We start from the raw sequence: 22,412 nt of genomic DNA on the forward strand, positions 1-22,412 counted from the left end.
TCACTTTCTCCCCAACTAAAACGTGCTAGTATGTCAAAATCCTGCGGGCATCTGCATATGACATGCATATTCCTAGTAGTACGTAATGGATCATAAAGAAACAATTCAATACGGTAATACTGGCAAGGCACCCAAAGAGATTAAACAACTAAAATACGACTACAAAACTTGGAATACTGTCATTACTAATGAGCTGTCCCGAACTACAGCACAACTTGATACAGCTTAAAAAAGCCAATTTAGACTGATGTTTCCAAGCCAAATGAGAAGGGGAAACTGAGCCATGGCAATGAAGAGGAGGAGGTAATGATGCCGGCTTGAATCATAACTCCTCACCTCTGCGAAAAGAACTCTCTTCATTGTCTTCACCAAGAAAATTCCCATGCATAGAGATATCCAGGGTATCAGAACGTAGTACGAATAGCTCCAAATAAGTTTTCCCACAACGGCCAGAGACAATCCCGTGAATGTATATCCGGCATATGCCACAATGTCAAGTAAAGGAGCCTCCCCGCCACTCAGCGAAAACAATGACATTTTCAGTAGAGCAACTTGCAAAAACCATCCTACCAATCCCTTGGCAAACAACCAATTTAGAGCTTCCGGCCTAAACCTGCAAAGAAACATCAATTTGCTCAACAAAAGAACCAAATAAAAAGAAATTGGAAAAAAGTCAAGTCAGCAAGGAAGAGAAAATGAGAATCAGAAAAAAGACAGACTACTTAGGATGCTTCCCAAAACCTAACCCAATCTAAAATTTGTGGAGCTCATTTACCAAAAGCAGTGAAATACTCCACCAGATAATGCTAAGAAATCATTTTAACCTGTTATCCTTCGTTCCTTTACTTTTCAATACAGCACCAAACACCAAATAAAGATAAATAACATATTTCCTGGATTACTTTGAAATTTTTAATAATAAAATCAATGTCATGATCAAATAACTTCCTACGATTGCAGTCATTTGGTTCCCAAATCCAAGGACTCTTCCCCAGGAAAGGTTAATTGAAGTAAAAAAATGTTAACCAAACTACTTGCAGCCATTGTGTTAGCTAAAGATAGATCATCAGGAGAGAGATACAAAATAGGAAGCTTACTTTCCATTAAGACCCAATGATAAGCCTGCAAGAATAACATATGTTCCAAATGCCATGAATGGAATGTACAAATCTGGAGCATTAATGTCATATATAGGAGGCTTGTAAGAGAGCCTACCACCTACTGGCTCCGTGATTCTTGTCCAGTGACCCTGAAGGAGAATCCAACAAAGTAAGAAGACTTTTCATTTGCTGGAGGAAAGCAAGAAACAAATTTAAAAAAAAAAAAAAGCCACAGCAGTGGGCAGCAAACTGGAACTTACTCTGTGAAGGAAGGGGAAAAGAACAACCTTCAATTTGTTTCTCACATATTGGTCATTCACTTGGAAATAGTATTGAGGATCAGAAAAATATCTACTAATCTGCCCGTTGTTAAAAAAAAAAAAATTATCGATCAAAACATTTTATACCTCAACAAACACAAGGCAACGTCAATCCAGCTGTGAACATATATAGATATGGACTAACAAAAACTATTAGACCATTTTAAAACATTTAAAGCTTTCTCAAGCTCAAACAGCAATTTAAAAAACTAAAATTTCAATACAGGTTATATCGCAAGCCAGAAACAGAATTAAAGAATTGACATTGCCTAATGTCAAAAAATGCGGTATCAGCGGACAAATGTAATTGGAGTTCAAGAACACTCTCAACAAGAAGTGGGACCCAGGAAAAGACAACTATTTTGCCTATTTTCTTTGTCCGGCAAAAAATAAAATGAAGCAGTCTAAGCAGCGAAGAACCAACAAACTATTATTTCCTTTTATTTTGCCCTCTCTAAACTTCTTTCCAAAGGTCCAAAAACCTTGCACTCACTTGGGTCAATTTTTTTTATCAGCTTTAACTTTGAGCGGCTGAAGGATGAATTAATGCCAATCACTACTTTAGAGCTACGGTGCACTCTCATAACCAATCCCAGCTTTAGTATTAACTGATTCATATTAGTTAAAGGCGTAATGGTTCATCAGTATACCTTCTACAAGCAGTCATAAAATTGGTACTTATTTTGCTCACCCGATCAATCACTTTAGCCATTGGTATGTCAATTTCCAGAATGTCCAGACTTTGATGGGACTAGGTTTGAATGCCTCATCACTTGATAAAAGGAAAAATAAACTGGGGGCTTATACTTTTCAAGTTATACTAGAGAAGTTAACAAGTGTGTACAGCTTTTATCCCAAAATGAATCCTAATATATAATCATAGCAACTATGATGACTTACATTGCTTTGAACATACTCAGAACTTGATCCTAAGATTTTCTCCCCATAAGCTCCCAATCCCCCTCTGATAAGATCAGATCCTGCACCATAGAAGGAACTCCCAAATGGATTTGGTTGTGAGTTAGGTGGCTGTCTAGGCACCCCAGGCTGTCCAAGATTATCGTACATTTCTGTAAAATTCCAAGATTAAGAATATGTTAAACAGGGAAGCAGCACTTAAACTACATCAAAATCATGGAATACCTTTTTGGCTACAAAAAGGAAACTTAAATTGACAAACCAAGAGGGGCAGCCATGTGTAAAATGCATATTTATTGGTACATACGAGTTATCCCCCCCCCCCAAAAAAAAAAGGGCAAGTTCTACTGTACAAAAGCTAACCTAGTCGCCATTGAGACAAACGATTCTCATTTTGCAATTTTCCTACTTCTTTTCCCCTCAACCTTGAACTTGACCTTCTCATTCTTTTTCTAGAAATTCTGCCAAACAGAAGCACATCATGGGGGGAGAGGTTGAAAATTTTTCTTCTTTTTTTAGCATCATTAACTACAAAACTGCAAGGCGTTCCATTAAACACTATCATTCTTCATTTTACAGATCCACTAAATTTAACACCCTTTGAATACTACTTCACTACATCAGCATCCAAACTTAGCATGATCCCTCTATTAATCAAAACGTAAACAGCATCAAGTAGGCAAATCAACAGGCAAAAGCAAACAGTAAAGCATTTAAATTCAAACAGAAGTCTGCAGTCAAGAAACCTAACTGTTTAATTGTTCTATCACATAACAGTTATTTTGATGTTACATAAATCTCCAAATTCTTCTCTGTTTAATCTGAACATATAGTTGCGCCTACATTACTGAGCACTACCCAAAGCAAAGGATATCATTAAAAATGAGGAAAAAATAAAACTACACTACTTACCTGTAAAGTATTTAAACATTCACCAAGATGAAGTAAGGTTCATCTAACGCCTTTCAGAATCTAGATATTCAAATCCTCAACTCTTTCCACAATTTTCACTTTTTTTTTGAAAAATTTTTCATAGTGTGATAAAGATTTCAGTCATATATCACAATAATTGTCACCTTAATTCACCAGATTCAGGACTGAATCAACAAATAAACTGTCAGGATTTTTTCCTTTCTCCAGGAACCGCGTGTAGGAAAAAAGACAGGGTAACCACTCCCCAGAAGAATTAAGCGTGAATCACAAATTAGAGGAGACCGTTCGACAACACAATTAAAATCGAAATTCAAAATTCTCCCAAACAAAAGCAAGCTGCTAAGAAACATGATCCGAACTCGAAACCCTAACAAGTCTCTAGATGTAAAAACATCGATTAATTAAAAAAAAGAAGAAGATAGCAATATTACCAGTTGGCGCGAGACAGAGGAAAAGGAGTGAGTAAAGTATATAGATCTGCAATCAAAAGTTCTGTAGGAAAAATAGCTTGGATTTGGAGTGCGGCAGAGGATTCCAAAGAAAAAGAGAACGCTGTGTGTTAATGCGTGCGAGGAGGACTGATTTTGGGGCCGGAGGAGCAGCTGCCCTGCTGGTGGTGCTGGGTGGACGCGGATCGAGTTGGCCCAGATTTGAGCTGGGGAATATGACGAGTAGAGGGACTGGCGTTCTCCTTGACCTTTTACTTCATCGATAAGGAAAAGCGAATAGGAAGACTTGCTACTTTCTGGAATTACATTCTACTACTATCGAAAAATAAGGGAATTTTACTAACTAAGATTATTCAATTTTATTATCACGAAAGGACATGTGACTTGAAAATATTTGAAACAAATATAATTTATTTTAGGGTGCGTTTGATAAAATTAAAATCTGAAGGCTGAAACTTGAATTCATTAATTTATCAAATTGTTAAGTATTAAATTTAATATATTTGAGTACATGTCACATTAAAAAATAAGTGAAATTTATTATTTAATTTTGAGAGTAAATTTAGCCTCCAAAATTTAGTATTACTTAATTAATTCAAATATTCAATTTTTTGTTATCAAACAGTTTAAATAAATTTAAATACTAAATTTAATTATTAAATAGAATCTTAATAAGAAAATTAAAAAAAAAGGTAAAATACAATAAACCCACTAAACTATGTGCCGATGCCACTTTGTTTCCCTTGTTATTGTTTTTTGGTGCTTTAGATGGCCACGGCCTGTTACCTAGAAACCCCATGATATCAGCTGCTAAAATTGGTCTAAAGCTCTGTACTGGACCTTCAATCCAAGTGACTCCAGCTCGTCTTCGGGCTTTCCTTTGCGAGGAAGTCTGTGCACATATTTCCTTCCCGCCAAGATTTCCCTTTGTTATTTCAACTGCAACACGTTAACGTCTTTGCCTTTTAATTCAATGTAAATCTATTGTCGATTGTGAATAGTTTGCCACATTGTTATTGTTGTTGTAAATAGTTTCTCGCCCCTCTTTATATCATTCTCATCTCCAACTATATGACACATGATTCGAACCTTAAATCTAAGAACAAAAGAGAGTCTAAGGGTGTGTTTGATGAAATTGAAATTTAAAATATGAATTTATTAAGTTATTAAATTATTAAGTACTAAATATGATACATTTGAGTGTATATCATATTAAGTGATAAATGAATAACTCATCACTTATTTTTTAGAGCAAGATTTGCCTAAGAAATTCTGTGTCACTTAATTAACCAAGATGTTCAATTTTTGATTAAGTTATAAATCTATTAAATTTAAGTATTGAATTGGGTTATCAAACAATGATTAAATCTTTTTTTTTTTTGAAGCACGAACTAAGAGTTTGTCAATATGTTAATTGTAACCGAAGTAGGGTGCAAATTAGAGGTGCAAACGAGCCGAGTTCGAGTCGAGCTTTGGCTAATCGAGCCGAGCTCGAGTTAATTTTGTGCAGCTCGAACTCGTGCTCAAACTCGAACTCGACGAGCTCGAAATATCAAGCTCGAGCTCGAGTCAAATTCGAGTCGAGCTCGAGCTTAAAAAATATAAAAAAATAATTATTATTATTTTATTTTTAAAAAATAAAAATAATTATTTTAAAAAAAATGAATAAAACAATAATTTTTTTAACAAATAATAAAATATTAGGGATATATATGTAATTTTACTATTAAAATAAAAAATAAAAAAATATATATAATTGAGCTCGTGAGCCAACGAGCTTAATGTTTTTTGAGCTCGAGATCGACTTAATTAGCTCGAGCTCGATATTGACGAACTCGAGTCGAGCTCGTATTCGAGCTGCTCGCGATCGGCTCGCGAGCGGCTCGATTCGCGAAACACCCCTAGTGCAAATAGAAGCATGTAGGAATGCAGATCCCTCTACATCTCTGCTATATAAATGGCCCTACAATCCAACCAACTTAATTAACATTTCCTTGGGCATTCTCTTTTGAAAATTTGATTGAAAAAAATAAAAACATTTTTACTGTCACTTGAGATATCTTCTCAATGTCTACGAATTTGTATAGTTTGTCACAACTAACATTGAGTTGAGATCCTCTTTAGTTTTTTTTTTGGTATTATTTCTTTCATAAAGAAGAGTCAAGGGAGTGACATTACTTTAAGTTAGTTTAGCTCTAAGAACAAATCGAGGGACTAATTTAGTTAAATTAATTCGCAAAAAGGTTATGCAATTGACTGCATTTGAATCAATTTTAAAACTAATGAGGGGGATTGATGTTGTAGCTTTTGTAACAATAGGGGTGCAAAGTGGGATAGGGAGATAGTTGATGGGGGTTTACAATATTTTACCTTAAAAAAGGCAGTGAAATTGCCATTATAAATTTTGGAGCTAAATTGGCAAAGGGCAAAAATAAAAAATAAAAAGCCGTGAAAAAGAGAGTTGCAGAAGATGCGAGCAGCAGAAGAGGGAACTCCCCCAAACAGGGAGAGTTAACAGAGTAGTGACGGAAAAGTAAACGACCAAACCAAATCCCAGAACCCCCGCCTAAATCCCTAACCTTCGAAGAAGAAAGAAGAAGTAGAAACCCCAAAACACTGAACAAAGGAACAATGGTATACTTTTCTGGTTTCACCATTCGTTTTCTTCAGTTTTTTTCTCCCGACAATGGAAATTCTGCGTTTCTAGTTTCTCAAGATTTTTTTTTTGAATTTTTGGAATTTCAGTTTTCAATTGCAGCAATTAACGATACAGACTCGAAAAAGCAGTGGGAACCTCTTGCTCCCACTAAAGAAGCCCAGGTAAGATTTTACTTCCTACTATGTCCTTCCATTCAGCTATTGTTGTCATCTTAAAATTTACTTTATGGGGTTCAGTGTTGTTGTTGTTGTTTTTTTTGGTTCTTTACAGTTTGAAATATTGCAGATTCTTAGTCAGTCTTGGTGGTATGGCTACGATATGCAATATGTTTACTGTTTAGGTAGTTTTTTGTGGGCATAGTGGGAGCTAAACGTAATCAATCAAGAACAAAGAAAAAAGTGCAACTGAAACCCTTTCCGCATTCTATTAACAAGAACTGAAGTGGGATCTCGATGTTCAAAAAGCTTGTAATCCCTCGTTCTCTATTTCAGTCGGTTTTGGCCAGTTCACCTGTTTGGTTTCTGTTTATGATAGAAAGAAGTCGCAATACGCGTGCATACACGCAAAAGCTGTTGTTCACTCTTTGGGAGCTGGTTTTGAGTTGCGAGGACAAATGATGAGATTCAACTGTCTTATGGTGGTTTATGGGCGTTTTGGTGGTTGAGGGTGGAGGAAATGATAGTGCATTGGTGTGCCAGTGGTAGAGTTTTGATTTGGTTCAGGAAACCTGTTTTGCCATGGATAGGGCTGACTTGTATTTGATTGTAAACAACTATCTAGCTTGACCTTGATATTGAGAATTTTGGATTTGATTGGGCTGTTATTAGGCATCTTTTTGGTCCATTTTATGCTCAACTGGGTTTTAGGTGGCTCATTGAGTGGGTTAACATTTGGAATTTGGAGGTGATTTGGCATAGGAAGTGGTATAGTTGCCAAATCACAGATTACTAACATAGAAGAGGGCTTGGGAAGAGGTATTTGAATAGTCGAGGTGGGAAGAGTAGATACAGATTTTGAAATGTAAAGTCCTAGGAAATTAGGAAGGTCTTGGAAAAAAACTTTATGCTGTTTCATCCTTGGTGTGCTAGAGGCAGTTTTTGGGTGTCATTAAACGTAAGGAAATCAGATAGCTCGGATGAGAATCAAGGAAAAATATTGCATCTGAATTCTTTGCATGTTAAGGAGGCTGGAATTCTATTCTAACTGCGTAGTTGAGGCAGCCTTTTATGAGCAAATCTCTTGTTGGCTGTGATGGTGTTCGTAATTCATGTGCTTTGATTGCTTGTTCTAGCATTGTCATGGTTAACAGGTGCCTCTTTACTTCAAAACAAGATAATGAAGATTAATTGTGGTCAGTTTATGCTTACCACCGTACTAGCAACACTTTTTCCATCTCAAGTTTATCCTATGGCTAGTCTGCGAATAGCAGTTGCTTCAATCCGTGAATATTTAAGTTTCTACTGAGAAGTCATCTATAAAAGTTTTACTTTGCACCACTTTTGCTCCTAATAGTTTTGCCCTTAATTCTTTTGCCCCAGTAAGCTAAATCAGAATTCTTAAATATACATTACACGAAAAATTTCAAGCACTGACCCACCTACTATCTGCATGCTTGGAGATACTAATATTTACAACAAGAGAACTGATGATATCTAAAGAAGGACAGAAATTTGAATTCCAGGAGATAATACCATAGCAGAAACCAAGAGCATAGTTTAACAGTCCGATAGCAATTTGATAGAGCACTGAGTAGATAGAGTGACATGCTAATTGTTTGTTAAATAAACAAGTAGGATGATGATAAATAAGACAACATGAAATGACCTGGGCTAGTACATGCTTAAGTGTGGTTGCATCGAGAACACATACTAATATAAAGTTGAACAGGAAAAATGACTATTATAGCTTCTATAGCAAGCACAGTAGCAATGAGTTGTTTATGGAGTAGAATTCAAAATTAATCTCATTTTCTTGATATTTTATGAACAACATTTTCCAAATGGGAAGATATCCAAATTTTTATGATGCTTCACCTACCATCTGTTTAAATGTTTATGTGCATAGCTATTTTTGGATAAATTGACTTGTATGATTTCAGGAATTTCATCTATCACAAATTTATCATGAAGGGCTTGCAAAATTGCAAGCTAAAGACTACAAAAAGGCTCGTGAACTTTTGGAGTCTGTTCTAAAAGATCCTATGGTATCAAGTGCTCAGGTAGTTTATGTTCTTTGTTAACTTCTTGGTGTTCCAAAATTTTATTGCTTCATCTATTTGATCCTTGCTCACTCCATTTCTTATCTTGTAGGTGGACAATAATGTTAGTGATGGTCATCTTTTACAGCTCAGGTTTGGGTTGAAGCAAAATTCTTAGAAACAGATGTTTTACTTATTGTCTTTTTAATTTTTTACTTACGCACTCACAGTTCATGAAGTTGCTTTCTTAATAATGTCCATGGCATGCTATGGGTGAATGTTAGTGATATGATTTATATTACCATGTCGACTTCAGATCAACAATACCTTTTCCTGTGAAAAAATGAACACTTAGGCTCATCTGCAATAAAAGTCATTTCCAAAATGTTAGCATCTTTTTTTTCTGGATGTGTGTCAACAGTGAAAGAGTAAAAAAAACAATAACTAAATGGTGGCTTTATTAACCGGCTTTTTTGAACCACCCTTTGGTTTTCTTTGAAGCTTGACCATTGATGTTGATGTGAAAATTGTTTACCTCGTGAAATTAGTCAATGACTTTATGCTTCCTGGCGTACAGTCTGTTGGAAATGTACAATTTGACAAATAGGGTGGTTTTTAGAAAATTTAAGACATTGAAAACTGAATGGTGCTTCCAGTTCCCCCAGATTGTATAAAATATTTGAGATCATAAGGTTATTGAAGTATTTGAATGTTAATCTGATTTAAATCTTGGTTGACATATTTGCGGTGCATACGCAGCTTAAGGTCAGATAGCTGTATGATCATGCGGATGATTTTTTGTGTGTCTGACATGAACGAAATAGTATAACGAGCCTGTTTATTTTCTGTTAACCATCCTTCTTCTATATAACTCCACCCACATGGTTATTATATTTTGCTATGACCATGATTCATTATGATTTTGTTCCATACTTTGAAGTATAAGTAAATACTTGTATGGTTCACATTCCAAATTATTTTGGATTTCGTACTCAACAAATTAAGTTTTCAGATAAGTTGAAATCATAATGGTTAATAGAAATCATTTTCAACCTTTTCCTTTTCTGAAATAGTTTACAATTGAAATGCCACCATAAGGGAGTCTTACAAAATGCTTATAGTGTTTCTATGTGGTATTTTTTCACATGGACAGTTCTTCACTTTCTTCTCCTTGGTGGCATCTTAAGTGATCCCATCATTGTAGGATGATCTTAAAACTAGAGAAGGGTTAGTCACATGCTATTCTACTTTTGCGCATCATGCAAAGGATTAGGAGTATTATTTTCTTGGATGGAGAGCTTTTTTTATTGACTGGATAAGTTCACTCCTTATTTTGTGCAAACAACAACGGTATCCGCTTCTTTAAATGAAAATTTCCCCCTCTCTGTTATTGCCATGAAATAATGTTTCAGAAATGGAGGCACTTGGACCAAACTTTACAATTTATTTGAACATCCGGGAATTGATGCACATGGAAAAGGTACAACCATCTTTTTCCAGCTAGGGAAAAGTTAAAAAGCATTTAAATGTGCATATTTTTTGGTGTTACCAAATTGTTGTACCTGAAATTTAAGGAGTTCTAGCCTTCATTAACTATTTTTCTTCATGTACTGTGTACTGGTTTTCATAACAGTTCATCCTTACAAAACAAAGTAACTATATATAAGAGGCATTAGTCGACAATGGAACTTAATATGCTGTTTCTTTTCTTATAGGTTTGTGGAACTTGTCGCCATTGTTGTGAGGTTTGAGATGGACAAATTTTTGGTGTCCGTTGACCATACATAACCCTAATATTATCTTTTTCTGGAGGACAAAAAATCAGCACAGTAGTAAAGATTAACATTGATTCTTCTTAAACAAGGGAGTAGAATGTTTAATTTTTTCTTTTGCAGATTTTTGGTGCTGAAGAACCTTGCTACCGTTTTTCTTCAACAAGGTCCTACTTTTTATGAGAATGCTCTACAGTGCTATCTTCAAGCTGTGGAGATTGATAACAAAGATTCAGTTGTCTGGAACCAGCTAGGAACTCTATCCTGCTCAATGGGACTTCTAAGTATTTCGCGTTGGGCATTTGAACAAGGACTATTTTGCAGTCCCAACAATTGTAAGCATTTTGTGAGTTTTCTTGGGGAACTTCTGGGAACTTCTGTAGTTCTCAGTATCATTTGCATTCTATGACTTAAGCAATTTAATAGCCATGTAATCAATCCCTCAACTGTTGCTATAAATCAATTCCTTTGCTTTTCTTTGACAACATAAATGCAGGGAATTGCATGGAAAAACTTTTAGAAGTTCTCATTGCTATTGGGGATGAGGTTGCCTGTCTTTCTGTGGCTGAATTAATACTGAGGCATTGGCCATCTCATTCACGTGCTTTGCATGTCAAAACTACAATTGAAGGGTCTGAACCCATCCCATTTGCTCCAAGAGGGATAGACAAACTGGAACCAAAACATATCCGGTTGAAATTTCCTGAAAAGAGAAAGGCAGAAAATGATGACCTGATAGATGGTGCCCCATCAAAAAAGTTAAAGCAGACTATAGAAGTTCAGCTTTCAGAACCTTCATGGACTGCTCTTGCTGGTGAGCTTCTGCAGCTGTTAAATTCGTTTGTTTCAGCTAGTCCTGATCAGGAAAGAGGGCAATATAAATCTGGGGATGTTAGCTTAAGCATACGGTTGCCTCACACTTCTGGAAGTGGCATGGAGACCCTGGAAAGCAAAGGATCTATGTTGACCACATCCAGTGAAGATATGCCGTTTGCTAATTGCAATTTTGAGAAAAATTCTCACACTAAGGAAAAGGAAGCAAATGTGTCTGAGGAACAACCTCAAGAAAGGCGAAGTAGTCGCATTGAGAGGCTTAGGAGTCGTAAACCAGGGAAAGAGGATTCAGATTTTGGCACCACAAGGGATCTAGCTAAAGTCATAGTGCAATTTCTACGACCTTTTATTGTAGGTGGAGGAGGTAGCGATGACTATACGACTGATGCTAGTACATCATCCGATTGTGCTGAAATTGTGACCCGTTCACAGGATTCAGAGAGTACAGATGTGATCAGATTTGTGGAGAAAACTTCAGAAAATTATGGTGCTTACCACATGAGTCACTTAATTTTAGAAGAGATTGCTAGTAGATGCATTTTTTTTCAGGATTCTAATGCTAAATTTTTGGACTTGGAGAAGTTGACTAGGCAATGGGGGAAGGAAAGAACTCCAGAATGCAGTCTTTTTCTTGCAGAGCTATATTATGACTTTGGGCTACGGTCTCCAGACTCATCAACATCTGAATACATGTCAGAGGTATCATATCATATTTGTAAAGTTATTGAATGTGTAGCACTGGAGTGTCCCCTTCAAAGTCTTGCTGTGGCTTCACATGATAATCTCTCTTCAAGGGAGAGCTTGTCGGACCCTTGTAAAATTGCAGTTGACAACAGTCATCCGTTGAGCAATGACTTTCCTTTCTGGGTACGTTTTTTCTGGTTAAGTGGACGCCTTTCGATGGTGGATGGCAACAAAGCAAAAGCTCAAGCAGAGTTTTCTACTTCTCTGTCGCTGTTGGTCAATAAGGAGAACAAGAATGAGTCTACTAGTTCTATTTGCTTGCCCCACTGCAAGGTCATTCACAAGCTTACTGTTGATAGGATTCTCAGTGAAATTAATCTATTAGAGGTTGACTTCTTGATGAAGAAGACTGTACACGAAATGATTGGGAAAAATATGTATTCAGAGTGTGTAGATATGCTTGTTCCCCTTTTATTCTCTGCTAAAGATGTCCATCTTGATGTGGGGAATGTTTCCGGGCTAGATGAAGGATTTACCAATGTTGAGCTATCTGCAATAGATGCTTTGATCAAGGCATGTGAACAAGCTATGTCAATGGATATTGAGGTTTATTTGAAGTGTCACAGAAGGAAACTACAAATACTGATATCTGCCGCTGGTCTAGGAGACTATCCTCCTTCAATTAAAAGTCATGGCTTGAATGTCTTCTCTTCCTCTGAAACAGAAGCAAAGGACAGCGCATGCATCTACTGGAACCACGTCATTGCTGAAGAAGTCAAGGCAATTTCTGGATGTACGTCACGGATAAAGAGCATGATTCCATGCGATCATTTGGTAGGTCAATTCAAAATTTCAAAGTTAATGTTTCTAAGGCCACTGTTCAACTTTCAGAAGATCTTAAATTTGCTAGTTATTCAGATATGGGTAATTGTTATATATGTTGTTTGTTCATTGACATATCTGCTCATGTCTATTGATGCACCTTTTCTGGGCAAGCTAATAGAGGAATTTGTCAATGTCCCCCTGTGGTTTTATATTCTGTTGGTGGTACATAGGGCTAGTAAAGCTCATGGAACTTATCCTACGCTCTTCTATGCTTTGCATAAATCACTTTCTTGTTGATGAGGTCAATCTTATGTACTAAGAGATTAGAAATCACTTTTATGTGTCATGAACTCATGAGGTTGGCGGTCCAGTACTTCTGTGTATCTACTGGTTTTCAATGAAGCATCAGGGTTCAGTTACTTTTTTCTAGATATGTAATTGGATGAACATTTACGAAAACCTGCTACGTTAAGCATCAGGGTTCAGTTACTTTTTCTAGATATGTAATTGTGTGAACATTTATGAAAATCTGCAACCTTGCAAGTTCTAAGTTAGACCAAACGCTGCTGCGCTAGGTTTGATAAAGCCTCTGACATTGTGTTTGATGTTTGTTCGTTCTAAATGATAAATCTATTTGCCTCATCACAAGCTTGGCAATGCAAAGAAAAGTAGACTTGTTTTCTTTATTAGTGCTTTGACCTCCAAGAATGCCATAATGCTAGGCTGTCAGTAGCTTTGTTACAGCATTTACACTTTTCTGTAATGGCAAATTATTTTGCTCTGAACCATGCTTTGGTCCAATTATGATGCTTAATATATCTTGTCAGACTTTTCTTCTCGCATAATGTAGTTTTGAGTCTTTTACTTGTTGGAGAAAATAGAAGGTTTGTGCAGTTTTTATTTATTTTTGGACAAGTTGGATATAATCGATGCCATTACATCGCTATATTCATTTACAGTGAGTGATAATTTGGGTTTCTTGCAGAATGGTGTTATAGGTCCAATGAAAGTTATCAAGGATATCCAGTCTATCTTGCTAGTACTTATGTGCAATGTTGCAAATAAGTACCTTTGTAAGAAATCATCTGGACTTGGGATTTCAGACGAAAATTTGCAGGGACAGATATGCTACTTTGTAGATGCAGCTATTGCATTCTGTAAACTCCAGCACCTTAGCCCTAGTGTTCCTATCAAAACTCAGGTGTGGCATAAATCCTGTTTTTTTAAAATGTTAACTCTTACTTCTCATGGCCCCATATATTGCTTTAAGTTTTTTGATGTCATATTATGAATTTATTTCGTGTTAATATAGAGAATTGGGATATATTTTGTTATCAGACAGAGTTGATTGTTGCTGTGCATGACATGCTTGCTGAGTTTGGACTCTGCTGTGCCCATGGAAATGATGACGAGGAGGGGGGTACATTTTTGAAGTTTGCCATAAAGCACCTGTTAGCCTTGGATATGAAGCTTAAATCTAATTGTCAAAACCAAAGCAAGGCTGAGAATCAAGTCCAAAGTTCTGGTCAGATATCCCCTGTTTTTCAGATTGATGGTTCTGTTAATGAAGCAAAGATTATTGAACAGGCTACAGATGTGGATCATACAGATGAAATCAGTACACCAGAGAAGGATGCTACTGAAAGGAACTATTCAGAAAGCTTTTGCACTCAGGAAGGTCTAAAGAAAGAGGAGACAGGAGTAGAATGTGATAGAAACGTGGCTGCTAGGCCAAATAGCGTGTTCCTTGAGAAACAAAAAGAAAAAGAAGACACTCAATCTATAGAAAGTGGAAAAGAAATGACAGAGGATGAGAGAGAAGAATTAGAACTGGGAATTGATAATGCTTTGGATCGGTGCTTTTACTGTTTGTATGGTTTGAATCTTAGATCTGACTCATCTTATGAAGATGATTTAGCCATACACAAAAACACTAGCCGGGGAGACTATCAGACAAAGGAACAGTGTGCTGATGTTTTCCAATACATACTGCCTTATGCTAAAGCTTCATCAGTAAGTAAATAATGACCAGTCTTTTTCCTCCCTTGCATTTCTTTTGAACTTGTGATCATTGTGTTATTCATTCAAAACTATGTTGCTAATTAGTTTTCTGTGTCTGTTAGCGAACCGGTCTTATTAAAATTCGGAGAGTACTAAGAGCTATACGGAAGCACTTTCCGCAGCCTCCTGATCATGTTTTGGTGGGAAATGCAATAGATAAAATCTTAGATGATCCTGACTTATGTGAAGATAAACTGTCAGAAGAAGCTGGATGTGATGGCTTTCTGGATTCAGTTATCAAGACAGTATTTTCTGATCCTGGAAGCCTCAAACAACAGCAAGCATCGTTGGTTGTTAGGTATTGTCTCTTTACCAATATTTTTTATTATTTTAGTTTATGGACTTGAGGATCTTCTATATAACCAGTTCCAACTTGTTTGGTATGGGCTTGTCATTGATTGGCAAGAAGGGACCTGGTACTTATGATTACTTCAGATTTTTGGTATAGACTGAATAATATGTTCATTAAATGCAGCTCTGGACCTTACCATGATGTGTACAGCAACTTGTATTACTTTCTAGCTTTGTCTGAAGAAATGAGTGCAACAGATAAATGGGCAGGTTTTGTATTAACCAAGGAAGGGGAAGAGTTTGTTGAGCAAAATGCAAAACTCTTTAAGTATGATTTACTGTACAATCCCCTACGCTTTGAGAGTTGGCAGCGGCTAGCAAATATATATGATGAGGTGACTTTCCTTTGTTGTGTAATCTTTTGGGTTGGCTTATGCATTGAGAAAATAAAAAAGAACATTAGTTCCACATTAAACATTCATTTATTGCTTTCAAAATACTACTTGTGTGTGCAGGAGGTGGACTTACTATTAAATGATGGAAGTAAGCAAATAAATGTTTTAGGATGGAGGAAGAATCCTACTTTACCTCAGAGGGTTGAAAAAAGTAGGAGGAGGAGCAGGCGATGCTTATTGATGACTTTGGCTCTTGCAAAAACAGCAATTCAACAGGTTATGCTCCAGTTTGATGATGCTTGTTCAATTTGGTGCCTTTTTTCTTGCTGCGTATACTAGTATAGGGAACTAGAGTGTTGATGGCAAACAACTATTTTCTGTTGGAGATGTCTTCATGATATGGTTTAAAGGTTTGACCTCTTTTTATTTATTTATTTATTTACGCAAGTTATGATCCAAAATCAATGATCTCATGGAGCTGACTAGGAAAGATGAGAATATAGGTTGCATCTTCACAGGCTTTGAACTGCTTGATCTCCTGTGGTTGTTGAATCTTGCTTGTGAAATTTGTTACTATTACAAATCAGAAATAGTGAATGAGTTGGTATTACACATATGTGCCTCTGCTGCTTGATTGAATCTTTTAGTTGTCAACTATATTACATGGCTGAAGCCACTTTTATTGCTTATGTTGGGTTCCAGGGTGAGATACATGAATTGTTAGCACTAGTGTACTACGATGGTGTTCAGAATGTTGTACCATTTTATGACCAGAGATCTATGATACCCTCGAAGGATGCAGTTTGGATGATGTTCTGTCAGAACTCAATGAGACATTTCAAGAAGGCCTTTGAGCATAAGTAAATATTTTTCACTCAGGTTTTTACAGTGCTTCTGGACTTACAGCATTATCTGGTCTTACATATTAAAATCTATTTCTACAGGGAAGATTGGTCTCATGCATTTTATCTGGGAAAAATATGTGAGAAGCTTGGCTGTTCACACGACACGTCTTTGTCATATTATGCTAAGGCTATTGCCTTGAATCCATCAGCTGTGGATCCATTCTACAGGATGCATGCTTCACGCCTGAAGCTACTCTGCACATGTGGGAAACAAGATCAAGAAGCTATGAAGGTTTTTCCTAGCTGGTTTTTCCTAGCTGTTATCTTTGAATTTTCTCCAATTCTTTTCTCCACACCACAAAAAACCATATTCTACTCGACGGAAAGGACAAAAATGTGCAATATAGAAGGAGCTGAGTACAAACTAAGCCTAGTGCATTAAAGCCCCACGCGTCGACATAAGCTAATAGGAAGACTGGCAGATAAAATTCATACATACAGGCCTTTTAAAATCGGCTTCTTCCTTACTTATCATGTTATTTGATTGATCAACTATTTTATTTGTTTCTTAGTATCATCCCTGTGGAGTGATACACACAAACACATGTATATTTGTATGTATGATGCTGAATAGCTCTGCGTTTTCTTTAGGTTGTTGCAGCATATTCTTTTATGGAGTCAACAAAGCAAACCATAATGAGTACTCTTGACATAGTTGGTGGTGAAATTTTGGAACCATCAATGCATAGCGAGAAAAGAAACTTAGATGACAACTGTGCCGGTAATATGGTGGAAGTTGCCAAGTTGGAAGAGGTGTGGCATATGCTTTACAATGATTGCCTTTCTGCACTTGAAATCTGTGTTGAAGGAGAACTCAAGCATTTTCACAAGGCCAGATATATGCTCGCTCAAGGGCTGTATAGAAGGGGGGGCAGTGGGGATCTGGATAAGGCAAGGGAGGAGATTTCCTTCTGCTTTAAGTCATCTCGTTCTTCATTTACGATAAACATGTGGGAGATTGACAGTATGGTAAAGAAAGGAAGGTACAGCTTTCGTCTTTTTCTCATTTCTCAAACTACTTCTCAAGGATATTTGAAAACAATGTAATTTACTTCTTTCTTTTCCTTAATTTGGCAAGTCAAGAGAATTTTGTTGTCACATAATTTTAAGCTAATTGAATTTTTATATACGCAAGAAATTTTTACCAACATATATAGGCCTATTAGAATAAGAAAGCAGGGACATGTTTTTAGATTTCTTCACTAAATATGACTAGCATAAAATTCTCTGAAAACTGATTGGATATTAGCATAATGGAATAGCTCATTTTCCCTTGAAATTTGAAGCCTTGTATATGATTTTACATACAAGTATCTCAATCTTGGCCATGTGCTTCTTTGATTTACAGGCGCAAAACACCAAGTGTTTCTGTAAATAGGAAACCTCTGGAAGTTAACCTAGCAGAAAGTTCTAGAAAGTTTATCACTTGCATCAGGAAGTACATATTGTTCTATCTGAAATTATTGGAGGAGACGGGAGATGTCTCTACGTTGGATCGGGCTCATGTTTCTCTTCGCTCAGATAAGAGGGTATCACCATTTGAATGAGTTTGGATTTTTGCCTATTTTTTGTCAATTTTTGATGTGGTTAAGTGGTTTATACAAGGTGTTCTTTTTGAGCTACATCCTTGATACTTCTTTTAGATTTGAAGCAAAATTTTTTTGTCAGAAACTCTGAAATAGTAAAATCTGTGCTATGTGAATATTGGCATATTGTTTCATTATTCTTGTTTTAGTAAGTAAATGAAATTAGTAGTGGCTTTTGTTGTTCATTTGATGTCAGATGCATGATCTGTCACACTACTGTTTAAAGCTGCCTAGATGGCTTTGAATTTTTTTTTTTAAATTATTTTTTTATAGTATAAGTGGGAGGTCTCAAAACCCAGGACCTCTCACTTACATTCCCTCCCCCGTACCACCCAACCCATCCCTCTCCGTTGGCTTTGAAAGTTGTTTACTCTGGGAAGAAATTGTCATGTCAAAGCATTGAAAAGAAAAATTTGTCTTGAAAAAGTTATTCCCGAGTATTTAGGAGGAAACCATAAGGTCTAAGCAAATAAGAAAGCTTCAAAACTGTTTTTAGGCAAAATCAACAACAGAGAACAGGTCCATACGCATGGGACAATCAAACAAATAAGCACGAATGAGATGCGGCCACATATTCATCATGCTTGAGCAATGTGAGGAGAAAAGGACAGTTATGAAATTATGTTCTACCTTGCAAAGTATGTTTGTTAGTTACATCTAATCTAAACTTAATAAGCCTTTTTACTTGTCTTTTTCTCTTGATTTGAAAGATTAAAAGGTCAAAGAAAGATTGAGAAACAATCTTCTTAGACATGGAACTAGTGTTTATAATTTTGCATGATCTGGGTGATATTTGTTGTTACTAGTTTCAGATCAGATTTCTTTACAATAAATGATGATCGTCATTTGTCATAGAAACACTTTGTGTTGGTGGGATCATATTTATCTTATTTGATTTTCAATTCAGTTCTCTCCATGCCTTGAGGATATTGTTCCGGTTGCCATCGGGAGGTACATCAAGACCTTAATTTTGTCCATCCAGCAATCTCTCTCGTGCTCTGATCCTACTCGTGGTGCTATTGAACATCTTCTGGAGAAATTATTTTCTCTGTTTTTAGACCAGGTCAACTTATGGTCAGACATATGCAACTTGCCTGAGATTAAGACCCCAGAATTGACGGAGAGCTATTTATATGGGTAACTTCTGTATGAACTTTACTTTGTGTTGTGACTTTAATATAATACTTTGCTTTAACAGTCTAGATGCCTTGTTGATTTCTGCTGGTTACTTTCATAAATCTAACTCAACTTCATCCTTGTGACACCTATCTTGACTGGTGAAATCAATGTACTTACACAGATTTTGTGTTTGGCCTTTGGTGCAGATATCTGTATCAATACATCCAATGCTTAGAGAGAAGTGTCAAGGTAGAAGCACTTGAAGGAATAAATGAGAAAATTAGGAAGCGTTTGAAGAACCCAAAGTTGTCTAATAGCAACTGTGCTAAAGTTTATAAGATCGTTTCTGTTGCTTGGTGTCGGTCTCTTGTTATTAGCATGGCTTTAATAACACCATTGCACTCAAGAATTCCAAGCGAGATCCATGTTCCAGGTTCATTAGGTAGTGGACTAGAAAATATACAGTTGCTCTGTGTAGATTTGCAATCAGATGAATTGTGGAGTTCATCGTCTGATGACCTAGAGCATCTGAAGTGTCTTGAAACCAAATGGAATCCTTCGTTGTCTAAGATCAAGAATGTGATAGTTAAGAGGGTATCAGATGAAGACTTGGAGACTGCTGCTATTTTGCTCAGATCTTCCTATAACTTTTACAAGGATACCTCTTGTGCATTGCTCCCATCTGGCATAAATCTTTATACGGTGCCATCTCAGTTAGCAACGGAGACATATGTCCAGCCAGGTATAGATGGCGTGGACATACTTGACATGAACACTTCAAGGAAGCTTCTTTTGTGGGCCTACACACTTTTGCATGGATATTGTCCAAACCTTTCAGTCGTCATTAAGTACTGTGAAGAAAATGTTAAGGTATGCAAGTAGATTATAGTTTTTATGTCAGCATCATAGATTTGCCAGTCAAATGGTGATTATCTCAGTGAAAAGAGTATGCAGAAAAAGCTTGTTGGATGTGGATAGAATGCAGGAGGGAAAAGGAGGAACTTTCATGAGTCTCATTCTTTCTAAAATAGCAGAGAAGATCTCTGGGCTAGCTGGTTTGTAAAATGTGTTTGGTTGACTAGAAAGGTTCTTCTCTTTTTTCACTTACCGCATTACCCAATTTCCGCAAATTCCTTCCTCTCCAAGAACCACCACCAACCAAACCCCACCTCTCCCAAAAAAAAAAAAAAAAAAAAAGCCCTTTTTCAAGGTAAGTTATCTTACCTTTTAAAAACACATTGATTTTTAAACCTCCCCCTTTCCTTCAGAATGTGGTAGGCGTTGAACTCTGCAAACTGACCCTGCCTCTCCCCCAAAAGAAAAGAAAAAATGTTTTCAACGTAAGTTAGCTTGCCTTTCAAAAACCCATTGATTTTTGAACCTCCCCCTTTCCTTCAGAATGTTGTAGGCATTGAAGAATGTGTGTGGCAATTTGGAGTTGAGTCCCATTTTATCTTTTATTTTGTCACGCTAACTTTGGGGGTCCTGTAGGATATCCTGTCTGAGAAGTAAAACATAAAAATAAAACAGATTTGAGAAGGGTGAAGGTGGGAAAAGGAAAAACAATTGCTTTGTTGGTGGCACCAGACTGATCCAGTATCGATTTGTAGTGTGAAAAGAAGCATTTCAGGGTGTTCTTTACCGAATTTTCAGCAAAAAGTTGGATAGTATCATTACAAGCTTGTGGAGCTTATAGTTGTTGCATTCTGGTTGTGATTGCAGGTGAAGATGAAAAAGGGGACTGGAACTCCATTGACGCCTTCAAATACAAATGTTCCCTCGGGCTCAGCATCTAATACAGGTATCTATAAGCTCATTAAGGGAAACTCTTATACATGTGTACTGAATGATGCTAATTGGACTCGTATACTTACAACTGTCTTGTAGGGGGTGGCAAAGATGGAACTGGTAAAAGCAATGAAGTCGATACTTCCTCTATCTCTTCTGCTACTGCTGCTTCCTTGCCTGAAATAGATACAACAACTAAAATGGCATCTTCTCCATTACCTGAAAAGCTGGAGCCGAGCAATGTTGCATCTGCTTCTTTGCAGGGAACGGAGGCATGTAATTTGGCATCCGTATCTCCGACTGAAACAAAGATTATCTGCAGTGTATCATCTACATCTATGCCTGATAGTGGGAGCACAAATTTGCCAAATGTTGTATCATCCAATGAGAATCAAGGGTTTCTATCAGCTACTTCTGATCTTCTCGATTGTAACGTTGTTCCCACAGAAATGAGCCGTGTGGATATAGAAGGTGCCTCAGATCTGACTTCTGAGCAATGATTGATTTCTCACGGGGCGGACAAATTTTGGCCAATTTTACGTCTGATAACATGAAAATGATTCATTTTGGTGTATATAATTTGTCTGTAGGGAAGAAATGGGAACTGGTAAAAGGCAACAGCTTGTGAATATTGATAGTAGTGTCTCTAGACTCTAGTGGGTTCTTATGTGCCCTTGTACAGCTGCAATAAAAAGTTTCATTGGGGTACTTCCCGGTATGATGTTCGCATGTTATACAGACGCTGATTTAATTGTGCATTTTCCTGCTTCTATCTAGCAGATGTTTATATTGATAATAAACATTTACATGCCCATTGCAAATCCGATTGCTGGAAATTTGCTAGTAATTTTGGAGCTGAAGTTTTCCAAGTGAAGGTGCACACGTACATTGGAAGGCTGAACTCATTTGCATGGTGCTGATTTGAGCCAATAAGCAGCTTTGAAGCAACAAGTAAAACACACAAGTTGGGTAAGACAACTTGTTTTCTTTTATGGTGAGGTTTCCTTAGGCAAACAACTGCCCAACTTTGCCCAAAAGTACCACTAAAGTAGTAAAATAGATTGCACAATTTTTGTAAAATATCCTCTGGCATTAACATTTCTTTTCACTCTCTGACCAAAATTTCATTACGATGATACTTTATTATGCAAAATGGTACTATAAATCATTAAAATTCTATGTAGAAGAAATAACCGATAGCATGAGTTTGCTTTTCTTATGTGGGTGTAAATTAATCCTTGAATATACAGAAAGGAAATCTATGTCATTAAAATTCTATGTACAAAAATTAATCGAGAGCGTCTCTTACGTGAGTGTAGATTAATCCTTGAATATATAGAAAGGAAATCTATTACTTAGAAATGTTGTAATTTACCGTCACCTTTATAAGTAGATTCATGTAAAAAATTATCTAACAAATTTATAAGTAGATTCATGTAAAAAATTATCTAACAAAATTAAATATATAAAGCCACAAGGTTATCTCAGCTGTGAAACGGGCCATCGGTAATTGGACTCCAACCTCCGAATCAGGCCAACGTCCGCCAAAACAGCCCCGATAGACATCTACCTAAAA

At 36.6% G+C, this 22,412-nt stretch overlaps 2 protein-coding genes across 7 annotated transcripts; one reads left to right on the forward strand and one right to left on the reverse strand.

The window, feature by feature from the left end:
• Positions 1–109: 109 nt before the first annotated feature.
• On the reverse strand, positions 110–4,016 carry LOC113704078 (uncharacterized). Of its 4 annotated transcripts, XM_072061620.1 has the most exons (7): positions 3,703–3,838; positions 2,702–2,799; positions 2,321–2,490; positions 1,361–1,459; positions 1,216–1,249; positions 1,098–1,122; positions 110–613 (listed from the first exon to the last, which is right to left on the reverse strand). In XM_072061620.1, the coding sequence occupies exons 2-7, from the start codon at positions 2,781–2,783 to the stop codon at positions 226–228; spliced, it is 798 nt and encodes a 265-aa protein (XP_071917721.1). In that variant the 5' UTR covers positions 2,784–2,799; positions 3,703–3,838; the 3' UTR covers positions 110–225. The 4 variants fall into 4 exon arrangements, with proteins under 4 accessions (XP_071917721.1, XP_071917720.1, XP_027081532.1 ...); XM_072061619.1 differs by having other exon boundaries at positions 1,098–1,249; XM_027225731.2 differs by lacking the exon at positions 2,702–2,799 and having other exon boundaries at positions 1,098–1,249; positions 3,703–4,016.
• A 2,152-nt stretch (positions 4,017–6,168) lies between these two features.
• LOC113703262 (calcineurin-binding protein 1) lies at positions 6,169–21,551 on the forward strand. 3 transcript variants are annotated; one of them, XM_072061528.1, is made up of 20 exons: positions 6,169–6,354; positions 6,466–6,540; positions 8,478–8,597; positions 8,689–8,729; positions 10,292–10,321; positions 10,472–10,683; positions 10,845–12,700; positions 13,677–13,892; positions 14,030–14,704; positions 14,815–15,050; positions 15,228–15,438; positions 15,559–15,714; positions 16,141–16,298; positions 16,383–16,575; positions 16,935–17,326; positions 17,692–17,872; positions 18,837–19,066; positions 19,255–19,918; positions 20,771–20,849; positions 20,936–21,551. In XM_072061528.1, the coding sequence occupies exons 1-20, from the start codon at positions 6,352–6,354 to the stop codon at positions 21,334–21,336; spliced, it is 6,129 nt and encodes a 2,042-aa protein (XP_071917629.1). In that variant the 5' UTR covers positions 6,169–6,351; the 3' UTR covers positions 21,337–21,551. The 3 variants fall into 3 exon arrangements, with proteins under 3 accessions (XP_071917629.1, XP_071917630.1, XP_071917631.1); XM_072061529.1 differs by lacking the exon at positions 10,292–10,321; XM_072061530.1 differs by lacking the exon at positions 10,292–10,321 and having other exon boundaries at positions 6,170–6,354; positions 10,472–10,694.
• Positions 21,552–22,412: the final 861 nt, after the last annotated feature.

Source organism: Coffea arabica, chromosome 8e (assembly GCF_036785885.1).
Source record: "Coffea arabica cultivar ET-39 chromosome 8e, Coffea Arabica ET-39 HiFi, whole genome shotgun sequence".
Lineage (NCBI taxonomy): Eukaryota > Viridiplantae > Streptophyta > Magnoliopsida > Gentianales > Rubiaceae > Coffea > Coffea arabica.